The following is a 14,611-nucleotide window of genomic DNA, read 5'->3' on the forward strand; positions in this document are numbered from 1 at the left end:
TCCGCTTTAAATCCTCAGTTTTTATAACCTTTTATCAGCTCATATGAAGAGTCATCTTTACCAAAAAGCACATTATGCTCTCCCATATGGGTATGACAGCACAGCATGCTAAACTTACCATACATTCAGTTTAACGAATGTAGTTCAAAACTGCATTTAAAAGAAGCTTCTTAAAATCCCCTGCAGCCTGTGAGCTCCACCCGGTGTTATTTGTAGGGAGGAAGTGCAGCTGTTGGAACCAACAGTGTGTACTCTCTCCTGTCGCCTACGATGAGCTCAGCAGTTGCGACAGGAGTGAGCACATACTGCGCATGTCCCAGAACAGGACAGTGCATCCTCCTGTTGCACTGGCACTAGAGGGCGCTTGTCCCAACAGCTGCTCTGTCCCTACAGTAACTCGGGAAGGAGCCTTCACAGGCTGAAGATGATTTTAAGATGCTTATTTTAAATGCAGTTTGGGCGTACATTGTTTACATAGAAAGGGAGTCCTGGCTGGTAGGTAGGTTTACCACACTATGCGGCTATACCCATATGGGACAACATAGTGTGCTTTTTTGGCAAAGCTGAATATTAATCACTTACTGAGTATGCAGTTTCTTTATATTTTAATCCTTGCCGATGTTCTTGTTTAAGCTGGCGCTATGACAGCTGTCCAGGGTTCCCTGTTTGAGTGGCTCCTTTTTCTTTTCAGCATCCTTTGGAGTCACCTTTGCATTCAAGGGCTAAAGTTTTGTCTCCCTACACAGTGTGCATCAATATAAACACATGTAGAAACACCCTGCAGTGTTAACATGGCAAGCAACTTCACTGCTCCTACCTCCCCCTTACCCCACCTTCTCCAAGCTAACAGACTGACTGCCGACTGCATTGCTTACTGTGAACTCTTCCCTATAGAGACCTGAAGTTCAGGAATTCAGCAATAAAAGAGCAGGACTCAGCAGCATTGAAAATTGTAAACTGCAAGTGTTGGGTGGGATTTATAATAGTTTACTAAGGAATGTTTTAGTGTGCTCAATGTGTAGAGCTAAAGAAAAAAAAAAAAAAAACAACCGCTGAGGATTTGATACTACTTTCATTTTTTTGTTCCCATTTAAAGTATACAGCAGTGTTTGTGTATCATCCCTCGGGGCTATACTAACCTACACAAGCGTGCGTGTCTTGGTAGACACTGAGCTGGATGACCACTTTATAGCATGAAAGTGCTGACTAAATCAGTGCTATGTAGTTATCCAGCAGATGGCAATACTAAACAATCTGGTAACTGCTGGAACAGATGCTAAATATTGTGTTCTGTGATTTAAAAAAAAAAAAATCTGAGTTTAGATTTGTGAGAACAGTTACAGATACAAACCTGGTAATATTTATAATTGGAAAAAATTCCTCTCTCTCAGTCATATGTTTAACAGAACAAAAGCATAAGCTACTCACGGTTTCTGAAAGACGCATGTCTGCTGGAGAGAATACTGGTTTCTAGACACATTCCACACTCTGACAGTCCCATCACTTCCACTAGTGGCTAATAGCACTTTCTTACTGCTCCACACAGAGGTGATCACCTGAAAACAGAAAAAGAAAATCTGAGTTACATATAATTTTCAAGCCAACATAATATGTAAAACTTTGACTGTTTTATCATTGCCTGTAGCTCCTACATTTTGTATAAGCTGAGGGCAATTGTGTTAGAACACAAAAATATCTGTTAGCAGGTTCAGATGGAAGCCACCATTATTGGACTCCTGGCTGTATAATTGCTCTGTAGCATTAAAACAGAAACTAATAATTTGCATTGAGAATGACATTACTGTCTTAAAGAGGTTGTAAACCGCATCGCATACTAACTCATTATGAAATACCTTAGAACGAGCCCCTGCCGTGCCGCCTGCTTACCTCTATGACGGGCGACATGTTCAGTCGCCCGTCTTCCGGGATCGCGGCATCCGGCCTTTCCGATTGGCCGGAGCTGCGGTGACGTCACTCCCGTGGGAGCAGACGGTCACTGGCTGCATGTAAGGTAAATATCTCCTAAACGGTACGTGTTTAGGAGATATTTACAGTACCTATAGGTAAGCCTTATCATAGGCTTACCTATAGATAAAAGTTGCAGAGAAGGGTTTACTTCCTCTTTAAAGCTAAATTGCAGTAAACAGCTATTTTTATTTGATGCTTCCCACACAGGTATTTCGATTTGAAAGGAATTCCAGTAATGTTAGGAAAATGGACACCTGTAGGCCATATCAAAAGCGGAGTACTATGGGGACTGGCTACACTTCCAATCAGGAAAAAAAAAAGTATTACACAATAGACACAATAACACACTTCATCACAATACCCTTAAAGGGACTAATGAGAGAATAATGGAGACCACCATTACTGCACACTTTTTTGAAAATGCCAGCTTACTGGATGCAGTGCTAATGCTTTGGCTTCCCCCTAACCTAGAACAAACAAATATAAAATCCAGAAGCTTTTTTGACACTTGTTTACAGCATGCTTGTTCCGGATCTTTAAATTAAAAGTACTCGGTTCAGACCATCAATAAGCATTTTAGAAAAAGGAGACCAGTAATGGCAGCCCCCATATTTTTTCCATGATCATGTCAATATACATCCTTAAAAAAAAAAAATCTACACAATACCTCCCAATCAATGCCACAGAGAAATAGCATTTAGTATGCGATTTTGGTGGAAAAAAAAAAAAAAAACAATTCACCCTGTTTTGATGTGCCTCCAATTTGGTAAAAGAACATTTCCGCAAGTCTCCAGCCATATCTGCAAGAGTCTGTGGTGCAGACTGATTGTCCCGATCATGAGCAGCAAGTGTACGTACTAACTGCTGAGCAGCCCATTGGCGGTGCTGAGAGGACAGCCGGGAAGAAAGGCAGCAAGCAGCCAGAGCATTGGCTAGTTCCAAAGGACCTAAAGCAGAACAGGTGAAAAAAAGATAAATGGAATACAAATGTAAAGATGCCTTTTTAATCTTTGTGGTTTTGAAAAAACAAAAACCTTCTCTTACCTCTCTTCTCCATTTCTGCTTTGTCGTAATTGGGTCGCAGTTTAGCCCCTTTGTCTGCAAGAAGTGCAACCAGTGCTTGTGTTACCACAAAATTGGGTGAAGTAACAAGTTTATTTTCTTCTGCAATTCCACGCAAAAAACTAGGTAAGAATTTCCTTTGCACTGGGTCATCCACCGTTGTTAAATTCACACCAGTTGCTGCAGATATCAAATTCTGTAGAACAGAGAAAAACGACTGTTTAACTGGGACACAAAAAACTCAAAGTTTTACAACAGACAAGTAAGGACATACATTGCTTTTTTCAGAAATGTCTTCCAAACTATCCTACAAACCTTATGGGAAAGTGCTTTTGAGAATAGGTAGTGTAAAGTAACTCATAGGCAAACATCAATACAATTTCCTAATCTGGGTAAGAAGCTAATGTTCTCAGCTTTAAGCCTGGTGCACACGATTCGTTTTTTCTGTTCAACCCAGCGGGGTGAAGGAAAAAAAAAATTGTCAGCACTGGTCGGAGCCGCTGTACTCACTATGCAAAGTAAGTACAGTGATCTCCCTTACTAAGCTATTGTGTTCTGACAGGGGGATGGCCAGCCCCCGCCAGAACACTCCGATCAGCGCTCTCCGCCAATGGCTGAGAGCGCTGATCGGAGTGGGACACCTGCTGGTTTTCCCTTTGGCCGGCTTCTGTCAGACAGACCGATATACACTCGGGCCGAATGTTGGATGTTTTTTTTGATCTGGCAAAGGTCTCCCAACATTTGACTTGTGTGTACCCGGCTTTAGACTAGGTTTCTTACTCAAAAAGAAAATGGGGGAGATTTACTAAAACTGGTGCACACAGAATCTAGTGCAGCTGTGCATAGTAACCAAATCGCTTTTAGGTTTCAGGCTCACACCTATGCAGGTTGCAGTTTGCACATTCCAGGTGCATTTTGTTTTTTTCAATATACGTTTTTGATCCATTGAAGTATATGGAGCCAAAAACCAGAAAAAAGTCCCTGGCCCTTTCCATAAAATGACCAGATGTGAACGTGACCAATTGGAAACCATGTTAAATGGACTATAGTATATGTCTGCAAAACTGAAAATGCACTAAAAAATGCATAGGTGTGAACCAGGTTTTATTGTCAAAGCCTAATTGAACAAGCTGAAGTTAGAAGCTGATTGGTTATCACGCACAGCTGCACCAAATTCTGTGTGCACCAGTTTTAGCATATCTCCTGTAATAGAGCTCTTAATCTATTGCTTTAACAGTGTGGGTATAAGGGGGGGGCATGTACAGTAACCTCCCATATGCAACAGTGCTTGGACCTGAGCAGCCAACTGTGAGGCCTGAACACTGTCATATGGGGAGCAGTAACATTAAATACCTGGGTATGTTTCAACATCATCCAAGACTGACACATACCCAGGGTGAAATCTTGTTGTGGGGAGCGCAGAAGAACAAGAACACTATTCTGGGTGGGTGAGCTACCAGAGGACATGTTCAGTTTGCCCTAAAAGGATCTCCAAGTCTAAGGGTCATGAAGGTTTTCAAGGGCATGCTCTATAATTTTGATCCTTCCTTCACTATGTGATAAGTCCCTGACACGGAAAAAGAATGCAAAACAGAAGTACAGAGCAAGGTTTAGGATGAGAGATGCAGAATCTTCTACTTTTAAAACATCAGCAACAGCCTCCCCTAGATTTATATCCTCACGGGTTCCAAGGTCACCTAGCTTACTGGCTTTTGAATTCAGCATTTCTTTGTCCACCACTGATCTAAACTTTTTGTATTTGAACAAACACATGAAAGTCAACACAAAATTACTTCGTAGGCGATAAAGGTAAATCAGAAAATATCTGACCTGGGTACAAAGTTGAACAAGGAGTCGAGCTGCACTAGGAGTGCTGGATGCCAGGCAGCCAACTGCTGTACTCAGGTATGCTAAGCAAGAGATGGGTTTGCTGGTCTTGGTGTGTAGACCACGAGAGCGATCAGCAGAACTAGCCAAAGTGTTTGATGGACTGGTGGAAAGGCCAGCTCTACCTGCAGCAGCCAGGCACATGAGGCGTACCAAAGTACGGATGTCAGTTAGGCCAAGAGACTCCAAGCCTGCAGCAAGACTACAACTGGACCCACTGGAGGAGAAATGAAAACACAATGTATTCATACAGACCGACATCACAGGTGAAACTTACTTTGTGGAAAGTGCAATACTGAAATGCTGTTACAGAAAAATGAACTTAAAAAGATTTATGTCTTTTGGTTCATTGGTAATGTGAGCATGCACAATAGAAAACCCAGTTACTTTTGAGGCCTATTGAAAATTTTCTCCAGAAAGATCATCTCCCATCACTGCTAAAAAACAAATTCCCATCTGTGTCACCCGCTTTATATGTACCCCACTTGTATATCAGTGCAAGCAACATACCAATCACAGGAAAGTAAAAAACACACCTAACAGACAGCAGTGAAAGGGCACGCATCACCATGGTTCGTGCTAGGAGGACCTGAGCAGCAGCTATTACCCTTCGTAATGCCATCACACGATCATGTGGGTTTACAAGAGCTGCTGCCTGCTCTCCTAGTGTTATCCGGCCTGATGAGCTCTTCTCCAAAGCTCCTTGGCAGCCTGGAAGGGAAATGAGAAATAAATAAGTGGCAACAGTAAAAGCGGAGGACACCAGCACCTAAATTTTTTTGGACACTAAAATTTTCACCAAAGCACAGACAGCACCCATCAAGAACTATGCCTGCTTCCTATTGGAAAAATAAAAGGTGATTACAACCCATATCCCAAGGTACCTATTTGCATTAGTGTTTCCTCCATGCTGTTGGTGGCTGTTACCATGGCTACAGAAGCCCCTAGCGGGTCACTGTCAGGAAACTGCACTGGTTCAGGTACAATCCTACGGTCATTGAGGCCAAGGGGTCCAGCTAGTAGTTCAAACTCTTCCTCTCCAGTGAGTTTCTCATCCTCATCAACATCCAACATGTCCCAGTCTTCTGTATTTAGATTAATGACAGGTTACAATCAACAGTAAAAGCATATAACTACGTCATAATATTCAACATATATCCTACGACAGGTTACGGACTCTTTGTGTTTAACATAAATACAATTTTTATTTACCTTCATACACGCTGTCTTGCTTGCCAATTAAATCAGGGGCATGTCCTTTGTACCTGAAGCATAAAGTATTTTCATCAATAACCTAATGGGCCATACACACTATAAGATTTTCTGAAGACTTTTTCCTTTAGACTTACCAAAACCAGATAATATGAGGTCAAACCTAAACACTTTCAATTTGTATGCAATCTGGCAGGCCCTTGCACTACATAGAAAAGGTAAATTTGAAGGAAATCTAACCACAAAAGTTGGATGGTGTGTATCCAGCTTTACCCTACTACACTTCTGCTGTGATACTTTATAGTGAGGGTATCACCCAAATGTACCCCAAATGTATATCTAAACATGTAGTGTGTAAAAGCGCAAAGAAAGTTTCTAAAAAGTTTATTTCCATATACCTAGTAGAAAATGCATCCAATATGATCGTGTTAAATGATCTCCTAAAGATATCAGATGAATGCCTTCCAATCCTGTGATAACTAGGGCATGTCACACTGCCACCTAAATCACCAAAATGCAACAACTACTTTTCCTTATAAAAGTTGCTTCCTCAAGGACTAAATTGCCACAGAATCATAATCGCTAGAGAGGGAGCAGCCATTGAGCTGGCTTGGGTACCAAGGGAAGAATGCCATAGGAGAAAGCAAACTAAGATTTAGCATTCCGGTTGCTGGCATGTTGGATGGTGAAGATACCAGTGGTGGATATATCTCTGGGAGTGAAGTCTGGATTCCACAGAGTATTTACTCTGGTAACGTACTCTACTACAGGTTTGTATTAAAGCAGAGCTTGACAAATTTGTTTAGAATCTAGGAGCCAGATATAAAAGTAAGGAACAAGTTTTTTTTAAATCAATTGCCCAGCACCCAGAACTGCATGTCTGGGGCATCGGGCAACAACAACTGCTCACGCCTGATGCCAAGTGAAAAAAGACCAAAAAACAAATAAATTGTTTATTATAAAATTTTGCAAATGAGTCATTTTTCTCCTGCACTCATGAGACTGCACCGATGGGCGCGGATAGGCTGCACCAATGGGGACGGATAGGCTGCACCAATGATGTGGCACTGATGGGCATTGATGAGGTGGTACTAATAGGAGGCACCAATGAGGGGACACTGATTAGGAGGCGCTGATGAGGTGGCACTCCCCATCCACTAAGCAGCGGTAAGGAAAGGGCGACAGATCAAGCCTGCAACCTCAACCCCAGCTATCAACCTGGGAAAGAGAGGTCGGAGGCGGGGAAGCCCTCACCCGCGCTCACCGCAACACTGCCCACCAGAGGAGGGGGCCGGTTCGCACAAAGGAGAGTGCATACCACTCCAGCAGGCCATTAGACGCGGCCTCAATCACCGGCCACTTAAACCTTAGTATGCGCTCCCGCAAGGGGGGGCACATGGGAGGAATTCAGACCGCTGCTGCAGTAAAGCCCATGCGCCAGGATGCAGTTTCCAGTCACCATTGCGACTTGAGCGCCTGGTTTTTGTGGAGCCCTGTATTAAAGCATATCACCCATACTGCTATTGGAACCCAGCACTGCTTACTAACTAGCTAATGCTACTACAAGTATATTACAGCCCACCGAGTGGCCACACAGTTATTTATGAAAATTGTTTATTTGGGACTTCTTAAAGCTGAACTCCAACTTTCTTTTCACTAGAACTGAATGGAATGATCAATCTCAGCATAGGGCATACCTCTGTACCATGTTGCTCTGTTATCTGCAGATCCCTTGATATTCTGGGTTTAGTTCTTGCTTTTTATCATGTGACACTTTGTATATACTGCTGATAGACTCTGTCCCTTCCACAGCCACTTCCTGGAGTGACCAGAGTCTATAACACACCTCTTTGTAGTCTTTCAGATTCTGCAAATAATGTAACTTCTTTCACAGGTCTGATGATGGGTGGAATTGAATACATCCTAATTAGAATTCAATGCTGCCCAGTCACACCTAGAGGAAGAGTAGGAAGTCCTGCCTCATAAATCACAGCATTATTGAAAAAGGAAATCCCTTCATATAAAGTATGTTCTGCTGGGAAGGATTACATGGATCACAATTAGAATTCAATCCTTCCCAGTTAAATATGCTGACCAGTGTAAACAGGGAGAGTCCCAACCCTCAGATCTCGGCCTCCCAGAGCCCAGACCTCAGAAGTGATTAATTTACAAATGAAGGAAACCCCTTCATAATAACCTCCCACAGCCCTTCCTCTGTAGTCTTGCAGGAAGCCCTTATTTTTTTGCAAAACAAGAATGTTACAGGAGGGGGTATAACCCATTTACACCTTTCACCACCCACATGAAGGCCCAAAAGCACCCACAGTAACCCTAGGACCCACCCACATTAACTCCCAGAACTGGTACAAGTGACTCTCATAGCCCGCCCTGAAACTACAGAGGCTCAAAGGATCATGGGATCATGGGGCATGTAGTATGAGGACTGGAAAACAAAGGAAACAGAAGTCCGAGAACTTTGGAATTTAGCCAGGAGGAGGAGAAGCAACAGGAAATCTCACCAAACTCCGGAATTAGGGCCATGTCACTTTAGTGATCCCATCCCTGGCAGTAACCCTTCAGCAACAAAATTGCTAAGGAGAGCACTTAACTGTTCCTATGGTGTCTTTCCTTGCTGGATGAAACACTGCAGAATTTGCCAGCCACAGTATCGCTAGTGTTATATGGCCCTAAAAAACAGCAGTTATTTCAATTACTCTGATTAAAAACAAACAGTTTGCACTGGAGGTGTCCACTTTTACTTATTAGTTCCCTAATACAATGTTCCTTTTGTAATAATGATGAACTAGGGTCTATTATTTATTTATTTTAATTGTACAGTTACATAGTTAGTGTAATTATTGTAGTATTGATTGGTAGCTAGAAATTATACGATCCAAGCTGTCTGGGCTGGGATCGTAAGCAAGTTTTTTTCCATTTATGACCAAAGCAGAGGAACTTTTTTACTCACAATTATAATGTGATTTGGTTATGGTGACATGTAACCTACAGATTTGTGTCAGGTGTAACTAATGATCAAAGATCCCCTTTAAGGACAGTATAGTGCACAATATGGAAGGGAAATCTAGCAGTTTAGAAACTCACTTTTCTGAAGCAGTTGCCTTGCGCTTGCTCTTCAGGCTTAGGTACTTCTCACGGCAGCTGCCACATAACAGGTAATAGGGATTCCCGCTGCCACATTCCCCACCGAACCAGCCATCAACATATGAGCCATTGCTGCGATACCCCTGGCGGTTGGCACTATGTCCACAGCCTGGGTGGTACCTCTTCATGTGTTGATTGAAACTGAGCACACTTGCCTCACATAGCTCACAGATAACGACCTCCTCTCGTTCATCTGTTTCACACACATGCTGTAAAAGAAACATAAAATTTCAATCATGAGCGTGAAAACCACAGCTCAAGACACAAGGTTGGGAATAGTTCAGCAGAACATGCACATTACTAGGTCTGAGATTAAGCAGCATTTTGCATGACATACACAATACTAAAATACATACAAGAAAAGGGTTACGTTAACTGACATGCTGAGAGTAGGATAAATGCTGCTTACTATGCTCATAAAGTAGATAGTATTTTATTTTTATTACAGTTCATGGAACCAATGCTGTGGTTTATAATAAAGCCCATAAATATTAGTATGAGTATTATTGCTTGTACTAATATAGATCGGGCTGATAAATAGCATTAAATTATCTAGCTGGAAGCTGCATGCATCGATGCTCTTCATCTCATGCTGGGGAGTAAAGCAAGGGGTGAGGGATTAGAGCAGAGATGGAAGCAGCTCCAGCTGCTGTCACACACCCATGTTGGCCAGTCCAGTACCTCTGGGATCCACATTCCCAGAATATCATTATCGCTGGCTAACTCCTGTCCGAACATTGCCTCCATGGCTTCATCATCAAGATCAATCTCCAGCTCCTCATCCAGATTTAGGTCATACAAGGCTCCAGGTTCCTGCTGCAGGGACACACCATCTCTCCGACCTTGGTTCCGATGAGCTTGGACGGTGCGGTACAAACCAGCTGACCAGAAAAAAAGTTGCAAAAAGAAGAAGAGTTTAGGGTTATAAAAGTCTCAGAAAAATATGTGCAGAACTGGAAACATAATTAAAGGAGGTGGGTGGATAAAGTATAGTTTTTAATCACTCCAACCACATCATAGGGCAATGACTGCCCTATCAATTTTCAAATCCCACACATATTGATTAGGTGTAGACATGGGCATCTAACCACTATAAGCCTTTCTCATAAAATGTTAATCTCAGAGCTCCTGTCCCTGTCCTTCGTAGACATCTAATTGAAGTAATCAGCAACCTTAAAGTGTTACTAAACCCACAAAAGTAAAATCAGTCTGTATATGCAGTAAAGCATGCTTGTTCTACTCACTGTGGAACCTAAGGGGTTATTCCTTTGCATGGCGTATAAAGGCTGATCATGTCTCTCTGATCCTCCTCTTCTTCTTTCACTGTCTCCAAAAAATAACCTGATGATATTTACAGAGCCAGGGGACTGGCTGCACATGCTTAGTGTGGTGTGTATTGCTAGAGAGTTTTTTTTTTTTACTTGGGAGAGTGCATGTGATCAGCAGAAGGCACAGACATATCCAGACAGAATATTAGGGAAGAATGAAAACTCCTCCTACAAGCTTTACTAGGAACTGATAGAAGTCCCAAGGCTGCTATATACTGCTGATGAGAAAAAATATTTATAGGTTTATATTTACTAAAATAATTGCATTTCCTTGTTCTGTGTACTGTGGGAGACCAGATATAGTAAATGCAGGTTCTGGGTTTAGTATCACTATAAGTTAGCAATATTTTAACTTGTGCATTCTATTGAATTTTTTTAAAGACCAAAATTCCTCAACTATCGACAAAATAATTTGCTTGCGGTAAATAGAGTACATCTTAACCACTTGACCCTCAGGCCTTTTCTGAAACTTTTTGTTTACCTGTAAAAATCAGTATTTTTTGCTAGAAAATTTCTCAGATCTCCCAAACAATATAACTTTTCTAAAGCAGAGGCCCTAAAGAATAAATTAGTGGGTTTTGAAATTGTTTATATCACACGGTATATGTGCAGTGGTTTTTCAAACGCAATTTTTCAGGAAAACATACACTTTTCTGAATTTTAATCCAAATAAAAAAGAAACACAATACATCACCCAACTTTTAGTAAAATATAAAAGATAATTTTACGCTGAATAAATAGACATCAAACATGTCACACTTTAAAATTGTGCATACCTGTACACCGGCGACAAACTATGTAAATTTACTATCCATAGGTAACACTTTAAAAGCCTTTACAGGTTGGCAGATTAGGTGTACACAGGAGGTCTGGTGTTCAAATTAGTGCCCATGCTCTGATATTCACAGTGATACCTCACCTGTGTGGGACGATTGATGTTTGCGTGCATGACTGAAGGCTGCGTTTGCCTTTGCGTGTGAGCACGAGGGGGGGGGGGGGAGGGGATAGCACTTTACATATTTTTACACTGCAAACTTTTATCACTTATTGCTGTCACAAGAAATGTCAACATCCCAATAGGCAGGTGACAGGTGCTCTTTATTGAGAGATCTGGGGTCTATAAGACACCAGATCCCTCCCCTGCCATTACAAGCGTTTGATCACCCCAGGATTGGTGTGATCAAATGCTTTTAATTTTTGTTTACATTCCCGGGAAACCGGAAGTGATGTAAGGTCATCGCCTCCTGGTTACTATATCAGAGCTGAACAAAGCCAATCCAGTCTTTGTTCGGCTCTGTGATCAGCCGATGGGACGGGAGATCCCGGTTAAGCTGTAGAAGCTGCCAGGAGGGGGGGAGGGAGGGGAGAGGGTTTGTAACCTCCCGCTGTTTGTAAAAGCAATCCAGCAGCTTGTTACTACTGCTACTGTTCAAATAACCAGGAGAAAGCATTAGTACTCTCATGCAAGTTATTCTGTCCACCCTCCTATTGATAATACATATAGCACAGTGGCTTAGTGTGTACATGGTTAGTGCTATATAAATACCTCAAATAAATAATAGCCAATAGGCCCAATATGCAATAACAGACCTGCCCTTGCCAACAACGTCCTTGCTGCCAGATCAAACTTCTGTCTTTTGGTAACTGTAGACCTCCCTCTAGTCTGATGTCCACTGCTGGCTCCTGCATTTTCTGCCTGTTCCATGCTGTCTGGGCTATAAATTGAAGTTAATATAGATATGAATCCACATGTTGATTAATAACAAAGGGAACTGGTTTTAAACATTCTTCACTAGTAAATTAGCCAATGTAAAATGCTGCCCCACAGATTGTTTCCAATGTGTTAGGCAACCAGAATAAATTATGTAGTGGTAAGCATGCAACACCTGTGCAACCATTTCTATTTCACCACACAAAATGGAGATGCTTTCCATCTGTGCTAACTCTCTATAGCAGGTAGGATTCCTGAACTGACCCAATCTGATAAGTGGGGTAGAGGCTGCACTTGCAGCTGTGACAACACAACACTTTATTGCTTCATAGAAGGAGTAGACTATATATATATATGGTTAAAACTCATTTTAAAACTCATTTTTAAACACAGAGGTATAGGAAGGGCAATTGCTGACTTGTTTTCCAGGTGTACCTTCTAGAGCTGTCAACTTGACCATGTTTTACTACCTAATGGGTCAAAGACAAACAAGCATTCAGCAAATTAAGTCTAAAAATTCTAAACTCCTAGCCTTCGTATTTGTTCAAGGTCAGTGACTCACCACATTAGCAACAACATCTTCCATATTCCTATTTTTTACATGGTCTCTTTAAACTTACAGCTCTGCAGAATACACTGACATGGAATCTCATTCATTAAACTGGCCATACATGGTTAGAAAAATTTGATTTTTTTACTTACCGTAAAATCAATTTCTCCAACGACGGACATAGCTGCTGCTTTAAATCATAGATGGATGGGTAATAAACCCCTCCCACTAGGAGTAATCAGGTAGAGCCATAGGCTTTGACACGCCCAGGGGGGCGGGGTCCCTGGGTTATTACCCCTGGCCTCACCGTTGCATCTTCAGTTTAGTTGCAAGCAGTGAACAACAACCAAAACCCAACTCTTCAGAGAAAAGAGGGGTAGGAGTTACGTCCTTCGGTGGACTCAGAGAAATGGATTTTACGGTAAGTAAAAAATCCCATTTTCTCATTCGTCCACCAACAGACGTAGCTGCTGCTTTAAATCATAAACGGATGGGACATCCAAAAGCAGTAACCACTGAGGGGTGGGGAAAGGACAAACTTAAAAAAATGCAATTACCACGGCTAACATAGCCAACTATATAACATGGAGCCCAACAAGCAACAACTGGGGCCCAATTGTAACAAAATCATAAAGGAGAAGGAAAAGTAGACTGCTCCTTAAATGGCGGCCTGCAAAACCTTGCAGCCAAAGGACGCATCCGAGGATGCAAACACATCCACTCTGTAAAACTTGGTGAACATATGTACAGACGACCAAGTGGCCGCCTTGCAAACCTGCTTTACTGACGCCTGATGGCGGAAAGCCCACGTAGAGTGAGCCGTGACAGGGAAAGGAGGAATTTTGCCCTTAAGAGAATACGCCTTCACCACCGTCTGTCTGATCCATCGAGAGATGGTCGCCGCAGACGCAGCCTGACCCTTAGACGCAGCCTGAGTCCGCAGACGCAGCCTGAGTCCGACTTATGAAAGGACTCAGTAGTCTCCAGATACACCTGTATCACCCGAACCAAATCCAAGCAATGCAAGGCAATTTCCTTAGGATGTGAAGGTTTGGGACAGAGTGAGGGAAGCACTATGTCTTAGTTCAGATGGAAGTCTGAAACCACCTTAGGAAGAAACAACGGCCGTAACACTACCTTATCCCTGTGTATTACCAGATAAGGAGAGCGGCAAGATAGCGCCGCTAGTTCAGAAACCCTGCGCGCAGAGGTGATAGCCATCAAAAAAAGGCAACTTTCTGCGACAAGGCGAGCAAGGAAATGTGTCTTATGTTCTCGAAAGGAGATTTCTGAAGAACCGATAGAACCAAATTGAGGTAACGGAGACCTCCTGGGGGGAGCTAAATGGCGAACCCCTGAAGAAACATATGAATCAAAGAGTGAGTAGCCAAAGGGCGTTGGAAGTACACAGCCAAGGCCAAGATCTGACACTTAAGAGTGCCCAACGCCAAACGTTGGTCAACCCCTTTCTGTAGAAAGGTCAGGATCCTGCTGATAGCAAAGGATCTAGGATGCAGCTTCAGCGATTCGCACCAAGCAATGTACGCTTTCCATGTACGATGATAAATCTTCCGAGGAGTGGACTTCCTAGCCTTGAGTAAGGTAGGGATCACAGAATCGGATAGACCCCTGTCCTTTAAAGCCAATAAAGCCAGTGAGAGTAAAGCAGGATGGAAGATCGGACCCTGAGACAGAAGGTCTTCCCGGAGAGGCATTGTCCGCGGACCTGTG

General features: G+C 42.5%; 1 protein-coding gene across 2 annotated transcripts in view; it reads right to left on the minus strand.

Annotated features, from left to right (window-relative positions):
* Positions 1-14,611, minus strand: part of HERC1 (HECT and RLD domain containing E3 ubiquitin protein ligase family member 1) — a 212,322-nt gene that overhangs the window by 70,541 nt on the left and 127,170 nt on the right. Inside the window, exons 43-52 of one of the 2 annotated variants that reach the window (XM_082255125.1) lie at positions 12,210-12,334; positions 9,973-10,172; positions 9,232-9,500; positions 6,130-6,182; positions 5,802-6,002; positions 5,454-5,628; positions 4,861-5,134; positions 3,013-3,226; positions 2,710-2,915; positions 1,429-1,556 (exon numbers count right to left, since the gene is read on the minus strand). In XM_082255125.1, the coding sequence (XP_082111251.1) occupies positions 1,429-1,556; positions 2,710-2,915; positions 3,013-3,226; positions 4,861-5,134; positions 5,454-5,628; positions 5,802-6,002; positions 6,130-6,182; positions 9,232-9,500; positions 9,973-10,172; positions 12,210-12,334 (1,845 nt within the window). Of the gene's footprint in view, positions 1-1,428; positions 1,557-2,709; positions 2,916-3,012; positions 3,227-4,860; positions 5,135-5,453; positions 5,629-5,801; positions 6,003-6,129; positions 6,183-9,231; positions 9,501-9,951; positions 10,173-12,209; positions 12,335-14,611 lie in introns of both variants that reach the window. The other variant, XM_082255124.1, reaches the window with a different exon arrangement.

This window comes from Pelophylax lessonae, assembly GCF_965119305.1.
Source record: "Pelophylax lessonae genome assembly, chromosome: 4".
Taxonomy (NCBI): Eukaryota; Metazoa; Chordata; class Amphibia; order Anura; family Ranidae; genus Pelophylax; species Pelophylax lessonae.